The sequence below is a fragment of the Crocuta crocuta genome, unplaced genomic scaffold, assembly GCF_008692635.1.
Source record: "Crocuta crocuta isolate KB4526 unplaced genomic scaffold, BGI_CrCroc_1.0 scaffold96, whole genome shotgun sequence".
In the NCBI taxonomy this organism is placed as follows: Eukaryota; Metazoa; Chordata; class Mammalia; order Carnivora; family Hyaenidae; genus Crocuta; species Crocuta crocuta.
Window position 1 is genome coordinate 6680800 of NW_027531522.1, and position 17122 is coordinate 6697921.

The 17122-nt window shown below is 35.5% G+C and overlaps 1 protein-coding gene across 1 annotated transcript in view; it reads right to left on the reverse strand.

The window, feature by feature from the left end:
- Positions 1-17122, reverse strand: part of MALRD1 (MAM and LDL receptor class A domain containing 1) — a 757419-nt gene that overhangs the window by 238894 nt on the left and 501403 nt on the right. The window contains exon 31 of the mRNA XM_077772480.1: positions 2383-2511. Coding sequence (XP_077628606.1) covers positions 2383-2511 — 129 coding nt within the window. The remainder of the gene's footprint in view (positions 1-2382; positions 2512-17122) is intronic.

The following is a 17122-nucleotide window of genomic DNA, read 5'->3' on the forward strand; positions in this document are numbered from 1 at the left end:
ATCGCTCCCCCTGCCCCTGTCTCCCCACCCCCCCCCCGACAGTAGAAAGCAAGGTTTTGAAGTTCAAGACAATGTCTTATTCATTTTTATACATTCATTGTTATTCCTAGCCCAGACTAAGAATAGGAATAAATGGAAGAATATATTTTGTATGTAAATGTTTTCAAAACACGTGCATCTGAAAATGAGAGGAAGAAAATTTAATTGTGGTAATTAGTTTTCTCTGTGCATGCAACAACTGTCTTTTCTTCTCTCTGGATTATGTATATCAATGTCATAATGTTCCAAGGAAATATGTCATAATGTTCTAAAGGAAAGTTCCAAGTCTCTCCTTTAGAGTCTTTATTTATTTTGCTGGTGATTATTAAATACTCCACTTGTTAGGACTGGTAGAAAATTAGTGATTTTACAAATGTTTTAGAGCATGTTTTTAGAGCTCCATTGAAATCAGTTCTACAGTCAGTATCAAAATATGTATTTTTTGGTGCACCTAAGGAAAAAAGCTAGAAAAAACAACTAACTAACTGGGATTTAAGTAAAACTTAAAAAAAACAAAAAAACAAAAAAAAAAAACAACAGAAAGTATTTTTCAATGTATTACAAATTTTGTTTGAGAATGTATATAAAGGAAATACACAAAAGTTTACAAAATCCAGGTTATTATAGTACTGTGGCATTGACAATACAGTGCTCAGAAGTGCCAGTGATTTTCACTCCCTTTTATACTGTGATTTTTAAAATTAAAATACAGGATAAATGTTGAGAAATTTATGCTAAATTAAATAAGCCAGTCACAAAAAGACAATTACTGTATGATACTAAATACTATATAAAATACCTGGAGTTGTCAAATGCATAGAAATAGAAAAGAAAATGGTGCCTTTCAGGGGTTGGGAGAGGGAAAATGGATGATTATTGTTTAATGGACACAGAATTCCAATTTTTTCGGATGAAAAAGTTCTGGAGATGGATGGTCATGATGTCTGTACAACCATGCAAATGTAGTTAAGGCCACTGAACTGTACAGTTAAAAATGGTTAAAATGGTAAATTTTATATTATATATATTTACCACAATTTAATAAAAGTAATAAATGAAAACTAAGAGAAGATGAACACTTCAGAAGCATAAATACTATAAGATGCTGAAGAATAAAAATGACAGTAAGTTAAAAATAAAAATTTAAACTTGACTTTAGGATTCTCCCTTCCTCTACATGCATGACATTTTCGCAAAGATGGAGTCTAACCCTATCTCTCTTTGACTCTAAGTGAGGCTTTTTAGTTTGAATGACCATTAGAGAGAGACAAGTATGCCATTCTAGAATTTCTAAGGCTGAGTCATAAGAATTCCTGTTGTTTTTTCCTATGGATTCTAGAATGCCTGCTCTTGAGAGCATTTACTCTGGTAAACGCCAGTCCCATGCAAGATACCTGTTTTGTGGCAGCCACATTATGGAAAGCCCAAGCGAAACATTTAATTACCCTGGAGGATGAGACACCATGTCAAACCAGATACAGAGACCAAAGAGGACCAGTGTGTCAAACGTGGAGGGGATGAAGCCACCTGTAAAGTAACTCTCCCATTTCAGCTATACTAGTTGAAGACGTGTGGATCAGAAACAATCTGCCTTGCTGATTCTTTCCTGAATTAGTGATCCATACAACTGAAAGCCAAATGAAACTTCTTTAGGCTCCTAACTTTTAAGGTAGTTTCCTATGCAGCAAACACTGCAACAGGTAGCCTGTATGGCATCAAGGTTCCATACGAATGCTCATCAGTAAAAATATGAAAAAAAAGCTTCTTTGGATTTAATTATTACATGCTCACATTTAAAAATTACATACTTGTTTTATATATAACTTTTAAACATCACTTGAAATAAAGCTTCAATAAAAACAACAATGTGGCCAATCTAGTCCTCTTTTCCCAGAGCAATGTAGTTGATAAAACTAATCATTAAACTAGTATTTATTCAAAGTGCTCATTTATAGCCTCATGTATAAAATGAACCATCTTTTGGAAAAGGAATGAAAAAGGAAGTGAAAACCAATGAAGAAAGGTAGACAGCTAGGTCTAATTTCTGGCCATTAAAATTCTGACCCCACGTACAATTCTGCACAATGACATGTTGAGAAATTTCTGTGACAAGATTTGCTGCAGTGTTTAGCATGAGGGTAAAACGGTTGAGAGAGCTGAAATTTAGACATGTGCCTAGAAAAGCGGAAAATAAAAAGGTTTCAGCTATTTTAAATCTACTCTAGTTCATGAAGAGAACATTTCCCCTCAGTCACCAATGCCGATATGTTACTTTCCTAATAAAGTGAAAATCTGTGCTGACCGGGCCTGCATCAGAGGACAAAACCTGACAAAACCACTTACCACAGTGAGCCTCATCAGACTTATCAGGGCAGTCTGGTTTATAGTCACAAACAAGGTGAGACGCAATGCACTTCTTGTCGTGGCACAAAAAATCAGTGGCTTCTGGGCAAATCTCAGAAGTCTCTCCCACTGGGGAAAAAAATAAAAGCAAAGTCATTTGTTTTTCCTTCATTAAATTTGAATATTACTTTTAGTGGTTTTAGAGATTCCACACTTAAATAAGTTACTGATTTTATTTTTTTAAATATTTTAGTGTTTTATTTATTTCTGAGAGAGAGAGAGAGAGANCCCAATCTTTCAGCAAATTTACATGGATTGCACTTTCAAAATCACCTGTAATTAGTCAAGGACTGACTATTATCTATTATCTAAATCTAAAGTCTTATTCAAGACCCTAAAAATGTTTTGCTTTGGTTCTAGCTTAGTTTTCTAGTCTCATTTTCTGCACTTCTCCTCGGAAGCACCTGCAATTAAACTACAGTATAAAGCTTCACAGATCACTTGCTGTTCATCTTTCCATGTGTCCACATCACACTATTTCCTTTACCTACACTGCCCATTCCCTCCTGCACTCCTGGTGGTTTGCTCAACAGCAAGACTCCAGGAAACAGCTGCTCTATCCCCTCGTTTTGCCTTTTCTTTGTCATCCAAGCCCCAGGTTGGGTACCTACGTTTCATGTGTCCTTAGAAACCTGATATTCCTATGTAAAATGTTAACCACCTCATGTAAGAGCTGTATTACACGTCTGTCTGCCCCTCCAGACTCCAACCCCTTGGAAGCAGGAGTTGTGGATGTGTTTTCTTAGGCCAAATCCAGCATCTCATCCATAGTTTGTATTTAATAAATGCAGGATATAATAATTGAAGGCATAATGATTTCACCTCAAGGAAGCTTAGGAAAGTGACTTAACAGAGAATTTTCAAAGTGATTCACATTTAAAAAAAGTTTTTTTTTAATGTTTATTTATTTTCGAGAGAGAGAGAGCCAGAGTGCGAGCAGGGGAGGAGCAGAGAGAGAGGGGGACACAGAATCCGAAGCAGGCTCTAGGCTGCGAGCTGTCAGCACAGAGCCCAATGCAGGGCTCGCACCCATGAACTGTGAGATCATGACCTAAGCCGAATTCAGTCGCTTAACTGACTGACCCACCCAGGTGCCCCAAAGGGATTCACACTTTTTAATTGAAGTATAATTAACATACAGTGTTATTAGTTTCAGATGTACAATACAAAGGTTTAATAATTCCATATACTACTCAGGATTCATCAGTGTAAGTATACTCTTGACCGTCTTTATCTTTTTCATCCTTCTCCCCACCCACTTCCCCTCTGGTAATCATCACTTTTTTCTCTATATTTAAGAGACTGCTTTTTGTTTGTCTCTTTGTTTTGTTTGTTTGCTTGGCTTGTTTCATAAATTACACATCTTAGTGAAATCATATGGTAGTTGTCTTTCTCTTATTTCATTTAGCATTATATCCTCTAGGGTATAATATTACTCATCCATTGCTGAGTAATATTCCATTTTACATATATTTCACATCTTTATCCATTCATCTGTCTAAGATAGACACTTGGGTTGTTTTGATATCTTGGCTATTGTAAATTATGCTTCAATAAACCTAAGTGTGAATACATCTTTTTGAATTAGTGTTTTCATTTGCTTTAGATAAATATCCAGTAGTGGAATTATGGGTTAATTCAGTAATTCTATTTTTGTTTATTTTTTTAAGTTTAATTATTTACCTTGAGAAAGAGAGAGAAATCCCAGGCAGGCTCTGAACTATCAGCACAGATCCTGATGTGAGGCTCCAACTCACAAACTATGAGATCACGACCTGAGCTGAAATCAAGAGTTGGCTGCTTAAGCCACTGAGCCACCCAGGCACCCCAGTAGTTATATTTTTAATTTTTAATTGTTTGAGGAAACTCCATAGTGTTTTCAGCCACAGCTGCACCAATCTTCATTCCCATCAAAAGTGAGTAAGGGTTCTTTTTCTCTACATCCTCAAAACCATTTGCTATTTCTTCTGTGTTTTGCTGCTGCTGTTGTTGCTTTTGAGCAATTCTGACAGGTGTAAGGTGATATCTCATTGTTTTGATTTGCATTTCTCTGATGTTTAGTGGTGGTGAACACTTTCTCATGTACCCTCAGGCCATGTGTATGTCTTGTGTGGAAAAATGTCCTCTGCCCATTTATTAAATGTGATTATTATTATTATTATATTATTATTGGGTGCGAGTTGTGTAAGTTATTTATATATTTTGGGTATTAGCCCCTAATTAAACATATCATTTGAAAATATCTTCTCCCATTAGGTAGACGGCCTTTTTGTTTTGTTGATGGTTTCCTTTGCTGTGCAAGCTTGTGGGGTTTTTTGTTTTGCTTTGATGTTTTGTTTTTAGTTTAGTCACAATGATTTAATTTTGTTTTCCTTTACTGAGGAGATATATATAGAAAGATGTTTCCATGCGTCATATCAAAGAAATTACTGACCATGTTTTCTTCTATGAGTTTGATGGTTTCACATATCATATTTAGGTCTTTAATCCTAAGGGTTTTTTTTGTTTTTTTTTTTGAGTTTATTTTTGTGAGGGTGAGAAAGTGGTACAGTTTCGTTATTTTCCATGTATCTGTCCAGTTTTCCCAACACCATTTGTTGAAGAGACTGTCTTTTCCACATTGTATATTCCTGCCTCCTCTCTTGTAGGTTGACAGTATCAGTGTAGGTTTATTTCTAGACTTTCCTATTCTATGTGATCTATATCTATTGATCGATGTGCTTATTTTTGTGCCATTATATACTGTTTTGATTACTATAGTTTTGCAGTATATCTTGAAATCTAGGATAGTGATACTCCAGCATTGTTTTTGTGGGGTTTTTTGTTTGTTTGTTTGTTTGTTTTCAAAACTGCTTTGGTTATTTAGGGTATTTTGTTGTTCCGTATGAATTTTAGGAATATTTTTTTTCTAGTTCTGTGAAAAATGTCATNTGTGATACTCCAGCATTGTTTTTGTGGGGGTTTTTGTTTGTTTGTTTGTTTTCAAAACTGCTTTGGTTATTTAGGGTATTTTGTTGTTCCGTATGAATTTTAGGAATATTTTTTTTCTAGTTCTGTGAAAAATGTCATTGGTATTTTGACAGGGATTCCATTAACTGTGTACATTGTTTTGAGTTGTATGACCACTTTAACAATTTTAACAAATTCAACCGCTTGAAAAAATTTTAATTGTTTATTTATTTTTGAGAGAGAGAAAGACAGACACTGAGTGGGGGAGATGAGAGATACAGAATCTGAAGCAGGCTCCAGGCTATGAGCTGTAAGCACAGAGCCTGACATGGGGTTCGAGCTCACAAACCATGAGATCATGACCTGAACTCAAGTTGGACGCCTAACCGACTGAGCCACTTAGGTGTCCCAAATTCCACCAAAGACTTAAAGAAGTATTAATACCAACTCTTCTCAAACTATTCCAAGACAATAAAAGAAGGAAAGTTTCCAAATTCATTCTATAAGGCCAGCTTTACCTTGATACTGAAATCAGACATAGACAATACCAGAAAAGAGAACTATAGGCCCGAATCTCTGATGAACATAGATGTAAAAATCTTCAATAAAATATTAGCAAACTAAATTCAGTAATACACTAAAAAAATCATTCACCAGAATCAAGTGGGATTTATTTCCTGGATGCAAGGATGGTTCAATATTCATAAATCAATCAACATGATACATTACATCAGCAAGAGAAAGAATACAAACCATACAATCATCTCAATAGATGCAGAAAAAATCATCTGATGAAACACAACATACATTCATGATAAAAACTGTCAACAAAGAGGGAACATATATCAACATAATATGGACCATATATAAAAAATCCACAACTAACATCATACTCACTGGAGGAAAACTTGAGAGCTTTTCCTCTAATATCAGGGATAAGACAAGGTTGTCCACTCTCATAACTTTTATTCAAGGTAGTACTGAAAGCCCTAGCCACAGCAATCAGACAAGAAAAGGAAATAAACAGCATCCAGATTGGTAAGGAAGTGAAACTTTGACTATTTGAAGATGAGGTTATACTATATATAGAAAATCCTAACTCCACCAAAAACTGTTCAAACTAATAGATGAATTCAGTAAAGTCACAGGATACAAAATATACAGAAGTAGCTGCATATCTGTACACTAATAATAAAGTAACAGAAAGAAAAATTGAGAAAATAATCCCATTTACAATTGCACCAAAAATAGGGGTGCTTAGCTCAGTCAGCTAAGCAACCGACTCTTGGTTTTAGTTCAGGTGATGGTCTCACAGTTTGGGAGTTCGAGTCCTGCACTGTCAGCACAGAGCCTACTTGGGATTCTCTGTCTCCCTCTCTTTCTGCCCCTTCCCCTTTATATCTCTGTCTCTAATAAGTAGAATTAGAAAAAAACAAAAATAATTGCACAAAAAATAATAAAATATCTAGGAAGAAACTTAACCATGGAGCTGAAAGACCTGTACTCTGAAGACTATAGAACGCTGATGAAAGAAATTGAAGATGATATCAAAAAATGGAAAGGCATTCCACTCTCATGGATTGGAAGAACAAATATTGTTAAAAGTCCAAAAAAAGTCCCAAAGCAATCTACAGCAGTTCACATAGGTGGATATCATTTAAATGATACTAAGTCCAATGATGATACTTCATACCTTCAAAGAGATTTGCATTAAAGGTCTCAAACTACTTTTATCTAATTCAACAAATTAAATAAAGCTCAGCAATTCCTTTGTTACATGGATTATTATAGGTTCAGAGCTGGTGTGCCTATGGGGAGGGTAATTTACTCAAGGTTCGGTAAATCTCTAAGGATTTGATAAAAATTCATTTCCCTAGTTTTGGAATCATCCCTATAATACAAGAGTTAAAGCTGGTATAATTTCCAGAAATAATTTACCAGTAAATTGCAGTATAAGTATAAAGAATGAAGAGAAGGCATCTAAGAAAACAGCAAATAACTTAACAGTGGGCATCAACAAGAAGAACTAAAGGTCATGTTCATTGAGTGGTTTAGAATCTTTGCCACATAAGTTTTTAATTAACACTAGTGAGAATTTACAGTTAACCCAGAGCAGTATGTGGATATTATTTAGAACGCAAGTCTATGCACTGGGGATTATTTTATTTTTCCATGCCATAGGCTGTGGAACCATATATAATTATCCCAGAGAGGAAATGTATTTTGACTTTAAATAATTTGTCCTTCAGTTTTTAAAAATGACTTAAATAGACTACATCACTCGATGAGGTTTGTTTCCTTAACAATATAGAATAGCAAAGATGGGAAAAGAAATCAAGTCAGTACTTTAAATTGCAATAAACCAAGCAATGACTAATTTCTAGAGCATATGAGTTTCACCAAGAAAAAAAAAAGCCTATAATTCTACAAAAAAAAAAAAAGGTAGATATTTTTTATGACAAGAATATAATCAGACAGTTGTTACCAAAATCATTGCAGTAAAAAGAAGTGGTAGATTATTTTAGTGAAAATGTCTTGCGCATAGATAGCCATTTTCAGTTTATTCATTCAGACAAAATGATAAAAGCACTATTTATTAACCTGGCTGGCAAATATATGAAATTAAAGATAATCTCACATGTTCTGTAGTTAATGATATAATGGAAAGAAAACTGGTGCTCAGAATGGAGAGTTGAAGATAATTTGGCTGACAGAAAATGGCATATAAAAAACACGAGATTAAATATTTACTTTAGAAAAAAAATTGAGAGTCCTAAACCCTAAAACTAAAGCATAAATTGAAAAACCCTAGAAAGCAGCAAAGGTCTGTAATATGCTATAGCTTTAAGATAAAATATTGGACCTCATAAAAGCATGATGTATATGTTAGACTAATCCACTATGGATTTGAACAGTCACCAATCTGAAAGCAATTCCAATTTAAACTGGTTTTATTCTGCTCTGAAACAGAATTTACAACCAAGCAATTCTTGTAACTTTAAATTTATATATGGATTAAAATAATTTTATACATTTTAGCCACTCTGACCTGTGTGAGGTGGTATCTCAGTGTGGTTTTGATTTGTATTTCCCTGATGAGGAGGGATGCTGAGCATCATTTTATGTGTTTGTTAGCCATCTGGATGTCCTCTTTGGAGAAGACTGTGTTCACATCTTCTACCCATTTCTTCACTGGATTGTTTGATTTTCAATGCTGGTGAGGATGTGGAGAAACGGGCACGCTCCTACACTGTTGGTGAGAATGTAACCAGGTGCAGCCACTCTGGAAAACAGTGTGGAGATTCCTCAAAAAATTAACAATAGAACTCCCCTATAGTCCAGCAATAGCACTGCTAGGAATTTACCCAAGGGATACAGGAGTGCTGATGCATAGGGGCACATGTTCCCCAATGTTCATACCAGCACTCTCAACAATAGCCAAAACACGGAAAGAGCCTACGTGTCCATCAACAGACGAATGGATCAAGAAGATGTGGTTTATCTATGCAATGGAATACTACATGGCAATTAGAAAGAATGAAATCTAGCTACTTGTAGCAACATGGATGGAACTTGACGGTGTTATGCTGAGCGAAATAAGTCAGACAGAGAAGGACAGATACCATGTTTGCACATACAGGAGGAACTTAACAGAGGACCATGGTGGAAAAGAAGGGGAAAAATAGTTGGGGAGAAGGAGGGAGGCAAATAATGAGAGACTCTTGAATGCCAAGAACAAACTGAGGGTAGATGGGGGTGGGGAGGAGGGGAAGGGAGGTGATGGGCATGGAGGAGAGCACTTGTGGGGATGAGCACTGGGTGTTATGTGGAAACCAACTTTACAATAAACTATTTTAAAAAATAAGTAAAAAATAAAATAATTTTATACATAGGGTTCATTACACATAACTAGATATAATCATTTTATAGACTTTATTGTGGGCAAACACTAGTTTTATCATCTTCAAGGGATAATCAATATGCTCAGTTTCAGAGAGTATATTTCACATGGGCATATATTTTTAAGCACCTTCATTTTTCATGCAGAATGTATCACAAGCAAGACATAAAAGACATACAGGCAGGGTGGTGGCTCAGTCAGTTAAGCATCAGACTTCAGCTCAGGTCATGATTTCAAAGTTTGTGGGTTCGAGCCCCGCGTTGGGCTCTGTGCTGTCAGTTCAGAACCTAGAGCCTGTGTCAGATTCTGCATCTCTCTCTCTCTCTCTGCCCCTACCCTGCTCGGCTCTCTCTCTGTCTCTCAAAAATATATAAATGTTAAAAAAACAAAAATAGAAAAGGAAAAAAGATGTATGGACGTACCCCCAGCCCATGCTATTGAGTTGGTAATGTCATGTCTTCTTAGGCAACTCTTCATTCTGACAGTTTCTCAGGTTTCCCTGGTTTTTGATGACCCAACTTTGGAGAGTACTGGCCAAGTATTGTGTAGGACACCTTCCTACTGGAATTATTTTTTCCCCTCATGATAGAATTAATGGGTTTGGGGAGGAGAGAACACAGAGGTGTTATTTTCATCACCTATTGACAAGAGTACATGCTATTACTATGACTTGGCACTGTTCATGATGACCTTGTTCACCTGGCTGGCGTGGTGCTTGCCCTGATTCTCCATCCTAAAGTTACTCTTTTTCTATCTCTTTCCATACTGCACTCTCTGGAAGGAAATTACTGGGAGCAGGCCACATCTAAGGTGAACTATGCTCCCTTCATTCAGAGCACAGAATCTACATTAACTAACCTGAAATAATTATTTGGGATTCTTATACATGGGAAAATTGCCTCTTGTCTCTCATTTACATATTATTCAGTAAATATTTATATTAGTATGGACTCAAGAACATTTATAATTTGAGTCGTAATACAAGGCAATGTTGTTGCTCAAACTGTTCAAGCTTTGGCCAAGAGGAGCTCTTTCAGTTGGTTCCTGTGAAACCCATCAAAGTAGACATTTCTTTCCTTCCTTCCTTCCTTCCTTCCTTCCTTCCTTCCTTCCTTCCTCCCTCCCTCCCTTCCTTTCTTTCTTTCTTTACAATGTAGCCTTTTCTTTTTACATACTACCTTATTTTCTAGCACTATTAGTTGCTTCAGATTCATCTGGAATTTTTCCTGGCCTAGTCCTAGAATCAGCCAGCAGCCATTTCTCCAAGAAGCCCTGATTGCTTTTATTGGAAAATGTTATCAGAAACCAATTTTTTTGGGGGGTGGGCAGCATCTGGGGAGCTCAGTTGGTTGGGCATTTGACTTTGGCTCAGGTCATAATCTTGTGGTTTGTGGGTTCAGGCCCTGCATCGGGCTCTGTGTTGACAGCTCAGAGCCTGGAGCCTGCTTTGGACTCTGTGTCCCCCCCTCTCTCTGCCCCGCCCATGCTCATGGTCTGTCTCTCTCTGTCTCTCAATAATAAATAAACATTAAAAATTCACAAAAAAAGAAAGAAACCAATCTCTGGGCACTAGGTTGCTTCTTGCCCCTGAAGTGTCATTGTCCCTAATCTATAATGATTATATGTTTACATCTAGCAATTGTCATCAATTTAGAATCTCTTATATATTCATCCTAGAAATGTATTGAACAATTACCAGACAACATGGTGGATACTAGAATAGTTCTTAACTTCAAAGGATTTATAACCTGGTGATAAAAATGTATTAGTAATACATGTTAGTACTTTCAGTGAACATATGTATGTGTTGCTGTCAGAGAATAATAAAAAGTAGAACTAGCTTATTGTGCTGCATTAATAAATATTTCATACAGTTACTCAGTTGATGGCCCTTCAAAGTGTTTACCATCTCAGCTGGTCATTGAACCAATTAAAAAGATAGATCAGACCACTTGACTGAGACCAAGTACTTTCTTTAGACATTTCCTTTTTAAAACTCCATCCTTCTCGGTTTCCTTCACAAGTGAGTTTGGCAACATATTGAAAGTATGGAAGACTCAGATCTGTTTGAAGAAAGAGCAACATCTGGTATAAAGAAGAAATAGGCTAAAAAGCATTGTGGAAAAAAATCATGCGCCTCAAATCTTCCTTCACCGATGAACTGCTTATTCCACTTGACTGCTCTCTGGTTCTAGAAATGCTATCAGGGGCAAGTTTGCGAAAGAAAAGAGATCCAACACGGCTGAGGACTTACTGTCGCATGACCTGTATTTTCAAACACCTGGAAATTAACGATATCTTTCATGGTTTCTATGCAGCAGGGACGTTTAAATCCATCTTGTGTTAGAAAAATTGCTAGGTTTTAAGAAGGTCGGTGCACAATTCGGACAATTCATAGCAGGACTTCTGAAAAATGTAACCTCCGTGATCTCATGTTGAAATTATCAGAAGTATTATCAGAGTTACTCAACCATGTCTCAGTGTTTAGGGATAGATAAATAATGAGATTTGACTGGTGATACACCAGAGGCAAGTTGCACACTAACTGGAAAATATTCTAAACACTGATTTTTCATCTTTCTACACAAAAAGGTGACTTTATAAACTGTTTCTATGTTTGTTTGAAAGAAAATGATGTATCCCAATCTCTCTTTTCAGGCATGAGACTCAGATTTTCATCTTTATTATTATTTTTTAGGCCTGGACATATGTTAAATACCCAGTTTTCTTTATAGACTCTTCAGATTATTTAAGAACAACAGGGGTGCTTGAGTGGCTCAGTTGGTTAAGTATCTGACTTTGGCTCAGGTCATGATCTTGGGGTTCGTGAGTTCAAGCCCCATATCGGGCTCCATGCAGCCTGCTGCAGATTTTGTGTGCGTGTCTCTCTCTACCCCACCCCAGCTCATAATCTGTCTCTTTCTCAAAAATACATACACATTAAAATAAAAAAAAAAAGAACAGAAATTGCCAAACCCTAGGCAACATGCACATCAAATAAGTGACCTCAAGGTTTAGACAAAAATTATTATTAAAAGCCCTGAGAAGAAGGAAGGAGAAATTATAAGAAAATAAAACACCACCATCACCAACAAAACTCAGAATGTGATACATTATGCAAGAACAAACATTTTCGGTGGTTTAGTGATTCAGACCTCCTCACTCCCTCCTACCTCTTTTCTGGTCTTCATATCCTTGTTCAGCTATCTGATGAGCTTCTGATTACCATTTTAAAAGAAGCATCAACCCTTTCCATTCTGGACTTTACAGTTTCCTCTGATAATGCTGAAAATGCCTTCTTTGGGAAACCCTCAGTTCCTTCCCTCCTTGGCTAAATGAATGAACGGTATTTCTGCTACTCTGCCATTTCTTCACCTTCCTTCTCATCTTTGACCCTTTTCCAGGCTAAACTTTTTAAATGCTAGCAGAACAAAATTATAACCCTGCTTTATTTCCTTTGGCTCTTCCTTGGGCATCATGGTTTTATCTGCCACCTCGGGGATGATAATCTGAATTCTACATCTCAATCTATACCTTTTCATGAGTTTGGAAACTTACCATACATTTTCTATTGGATTTCTCTACAACATATAAAACAAGCTAAACATGACATTGGGGCACCTGGGTGGCTCAGTCAGTTAAATGTCCGACTTCAGCTCAGGGCATGATCTCACAGTTCCTGGGTTCAAGCCCTGCATCGGGCTCTGTGCTAACAGCTAGCTCAGAGCCTGGAGCTTGCTTCAGATTCTGTATCTCCCTCTCTCTCGGACCCTCCCCTGATCACACTATGTGTGTACGTGTCTCTCTCTCTCAGAAATAAATTTTTTAAAAAACATTAAAAAAATTAAACATGACAAAAATGTACACAATGTCTTCTTTTCCCTGTTATTTTTTCTTTCCCTACTTCCTGCCTCAGAAATACACCTTGTAATGCCCACCTATACGTGGTCCACAGATGCACATCTTTTTCACCTATTTTTTGCCTTTATTATGTTCCTATGTGCTCATCTCAAAATCATTATCAAAAACAACCTTGATTTTCTTAAGGTTGATAAGAATGTTTCTGAGACATGAACTAAAAAAGAATATCAGCAGTTACTTGGATCTATTATTGATCTATCTTGGTCCAGCTGTAGAAGGAGGAGGGCTACAACAATGATCAATAATATATGTAATAAAAAATAATGCCATGTAAGAAAATATATAGACTGCCTGAATTTACAAGGTTCTAGAGCCTCTCCGATTTTGATATCATTAATGGACTTTAATGAAGAATAAGAGATTTTGAAATACTGAACCATCTAATTCAGCCTTTTTAATTAGCCAATCCTTTCTATTATTTATGTAGTAAGGTTACTACAGGACACTGTTATATAATTTTCAATTTATGTGCAAATTTCAGGGTCAAACAATGATCAAGTTATGCTTTTCTGCATAAATGAATACAAACAAGTCTAATAACAGTAAATATTACCTTTGACTCTTTCCATTGAACTCCCTCATATTTGTAAGATGTATAAAATTTCACTCTGTGCTCTATTATCAATATACTATTTCAGTCAGATCTTCAGAATCTAATAGGAGTACTATGGACTGATGATGATTATTAAAACTGAGACTCAAACATTTGGAGGTACTCTGTAATTGTAAACAAATAATTTATAAAAATATTTAAATATTGAAAATATTTTTTGACAACTCTTAAAATCTCCCTGAGTTAAATGTGTAGTAACTATGTGATTTGGTTAAATTAACTGATCTTTTTTAAAAAGTTTTTTGTTAAGTTTATTTATTTATTTTGAGGTAGAGAGAGAAACCAGGAGCGGGGCAGAGAGACAGAGAACAGGGGAGGGGCAGAGAGAGAGAATCCCAAAGAACTGTGAGGTCTCACAAACCATGAGACCATGACCCAAGCCAAAATCAAGAGTCAGATGGCATAACTGACTGGCCCACCCAGGAGCCCCAAATTACTTGATCTGAGGATCAGAACCCTTGTCTGACAAATGCAGATATTGACATTCCTATATGGACTTGTCTGTAAACATTAAATGAGATAATATATGCAAAGTTTTCAGTATAGGCTTGAGAGCTTGGTAAATGTTCTATTAATGATAGCATTTCCATTTTTTTCTTACTTATTGACTGCTTTCCCTCACAAAATCTTAGTTTCTTTTTGTATAAAATGGTTTCTTATAAGATTTAGCTGAAATAAAATATATAAAGCTCATGAAATTGTCCTTGTTTTATAGATGTTGGAAGTCCTAATTCATTCATCCTAGGCTAGCATTCTTTCTGCAGCAAAATATTATCTGTGAAAACATTAACAATATTTTATATTATTATTTACTTTTTTAAAACATTTGTTAAATTTATTTATTTATTTTGAGAGAGAGAAAAAACCATGAGTTGGGGAGGGGCATAGAGAGAGAGGGAGAAAGAGAGAATCCCAAGCAATCTCCACCTCGTGAGTATGGAGCTCCATGCAGGGCTTGAACTCATGAACTATGAGATCATGACCTCAGCCTAAGACAGATGCTTAACTGACTGAGCCACCCAGGCTCCTCCGTATTATCATTTACTTTCTAAGTAAAATTAGAAAATGACATCAGTATTAATAGATGATATTAATTGATGATTTACAGTGCGCTAGGTATTGTTTTAATTACTTTGCAAAGATTACATCAATACCTTTTCACAATAATCCAACTGTATAGAACAGGCACAGTGTGGTTAACTAACTCATCCCAGTTCACATAGCTGAGAAATCGTAGCGTTAAAATTCAAACTCAGACAATGATTTCAAAGCCTATCAGGTTATATAACATCTTAAATATTGGTTTTCCAATCAAAGGAAATCAAAATGAGAATATAATTAAAGTGCATGTTCTAAACTTTCAAGGAAATTTGGAAAATGATAAAAATATTTAATAATAGAGCTCTTCTTGGAACACAAGAGAATACTGGAAACACCTAGAGGCTCACTGGATTCACTGTCAAACTCAACATAGTATTTAAATTGCTTAATATGTTTCGCAAGTTATTTTAAAGAAAATCTCACCAAATAGTATATTACTTCCTAAAGACTAAAGCAAGACTGATATCTCGAGAAAAGATGCACATTTCATATGGCTAAAATTTAAAAAATGATATTATACTTTTTCATAATACAGGTTACAAGACATTCCAAAACACCTTCATGTTAATACTGTATTTTACATTTTTTAAAATATTATGGACAGAAAATCACTTTTTACTACCATTTTTGGCAGTGTGAGACTTTAGTCACCTTGTTAAGATCATCTATGAGGAAACATCTACATTGTGTAATAAAATATTGAAATATGATTTCACATATAGGAGTCTTCAAAGCCAGAAATGGAATGGAGTCAGCCAATTGGAAAATTCTATTGAAATCTGCAGACAACTTCCTTTACTAGAGGCTCCCAAACAAAACTAGCTGACTTACACCTATTGCATTAGAGTTAATGGGAAACCTGCCTCTTAAAAGTGGCAGATGGATATATATCCATATATATGGATATGAATATCGATATATATATATAGCCATATATATGTATTGTATGATATATACAATATATATACACACATATATTGTCTATGATATCCAGTATTATATACATACAAATAACAAAAGGTGAACAAAAAGCTAAGACATTCCTGTGAAAGATCAAAATCAAGAGACTATATACTTCAGACAACAAACTTATTTAAACATTATAATAAAAAAGACGGTGTGGAATTACAAAGGGGTAGACAGATCGACCATTGAAATATAAAAGAAGACCTAGAACTGAGCCTCATGTACTTAGGAATTTGATTTTTGGCAGACTTGACATGCAGACTGGAAGGAAAGGAATGGACTAATCACATGTCATCAGTCTTCAGGCTGAGTTACAGGGACATAAGAGAGTACATGAAGGTTTTACAATAGGGATAAAGGAATATAGCTTTAAAGAAACATCTTTAGAACCCCATTTCTAAATATGAAGCTTCCTAAAATGGATGTGCCCGTGAATACACTCATGATCAGCCTGGTTCTCCTTTGTGTGCTTCATTTTGTAACCAACAACCTCGACACTTTATAGAAGACAGACCTTTGCATCTTCCTCTGTGTTTGATGTTCAGAAATATATATGGGCAGGTGGTGGCAGTACAGATGTAATATTTTTAGCTCATTTAAGGTCTCACACAGTTTTTCCCTATTTAAAAAAAAATGATTCGTTTGGATGGAGTTTCATGAGATCGAAATTTAAAAAATTAGCATGAAACCACAAATACAATAGTATTTACTGCCAAAGCACACATAACAAAAATAAATCTATTTTTTAATTAAGAAAGCTGAAGTACAAATGTAAATAAGTTTGATATTTACAAGCTCTGATCCTCATTGTCTTTAGAAGTTTGATGCAAATTAGCACTGCTCATAGTGAAAGCTAGAGAATTTGCACATCTATAGAAAACTGACAGTGCTCAGTGGGCTCCTATTTGATACAAGTTAAAGTTCAGTTCAGTCCTTCAGAAAACTGTCTATAATGACATCACTGTGCTTGAAGAATGAATATCAGAAGTCACTGTTCAACAGATTGTGTCACAAACTGTGGTAGATTAAAAAAAAAAAAAGTCTATGCTTGAGAGCAAAGAACATTATGTTACTACTGAATAGAAGAGAGACAAATGGCCAATAAGCACACGAAAAGGTGCTCACCATCACTAATAGAAATTAGAAAAATGTAAATCAAAACCAAAATAAGATACCACCTCATACCCATTAGAATGACCCTTATTAAAAAAAAAAAAAAAAAAAAAAAA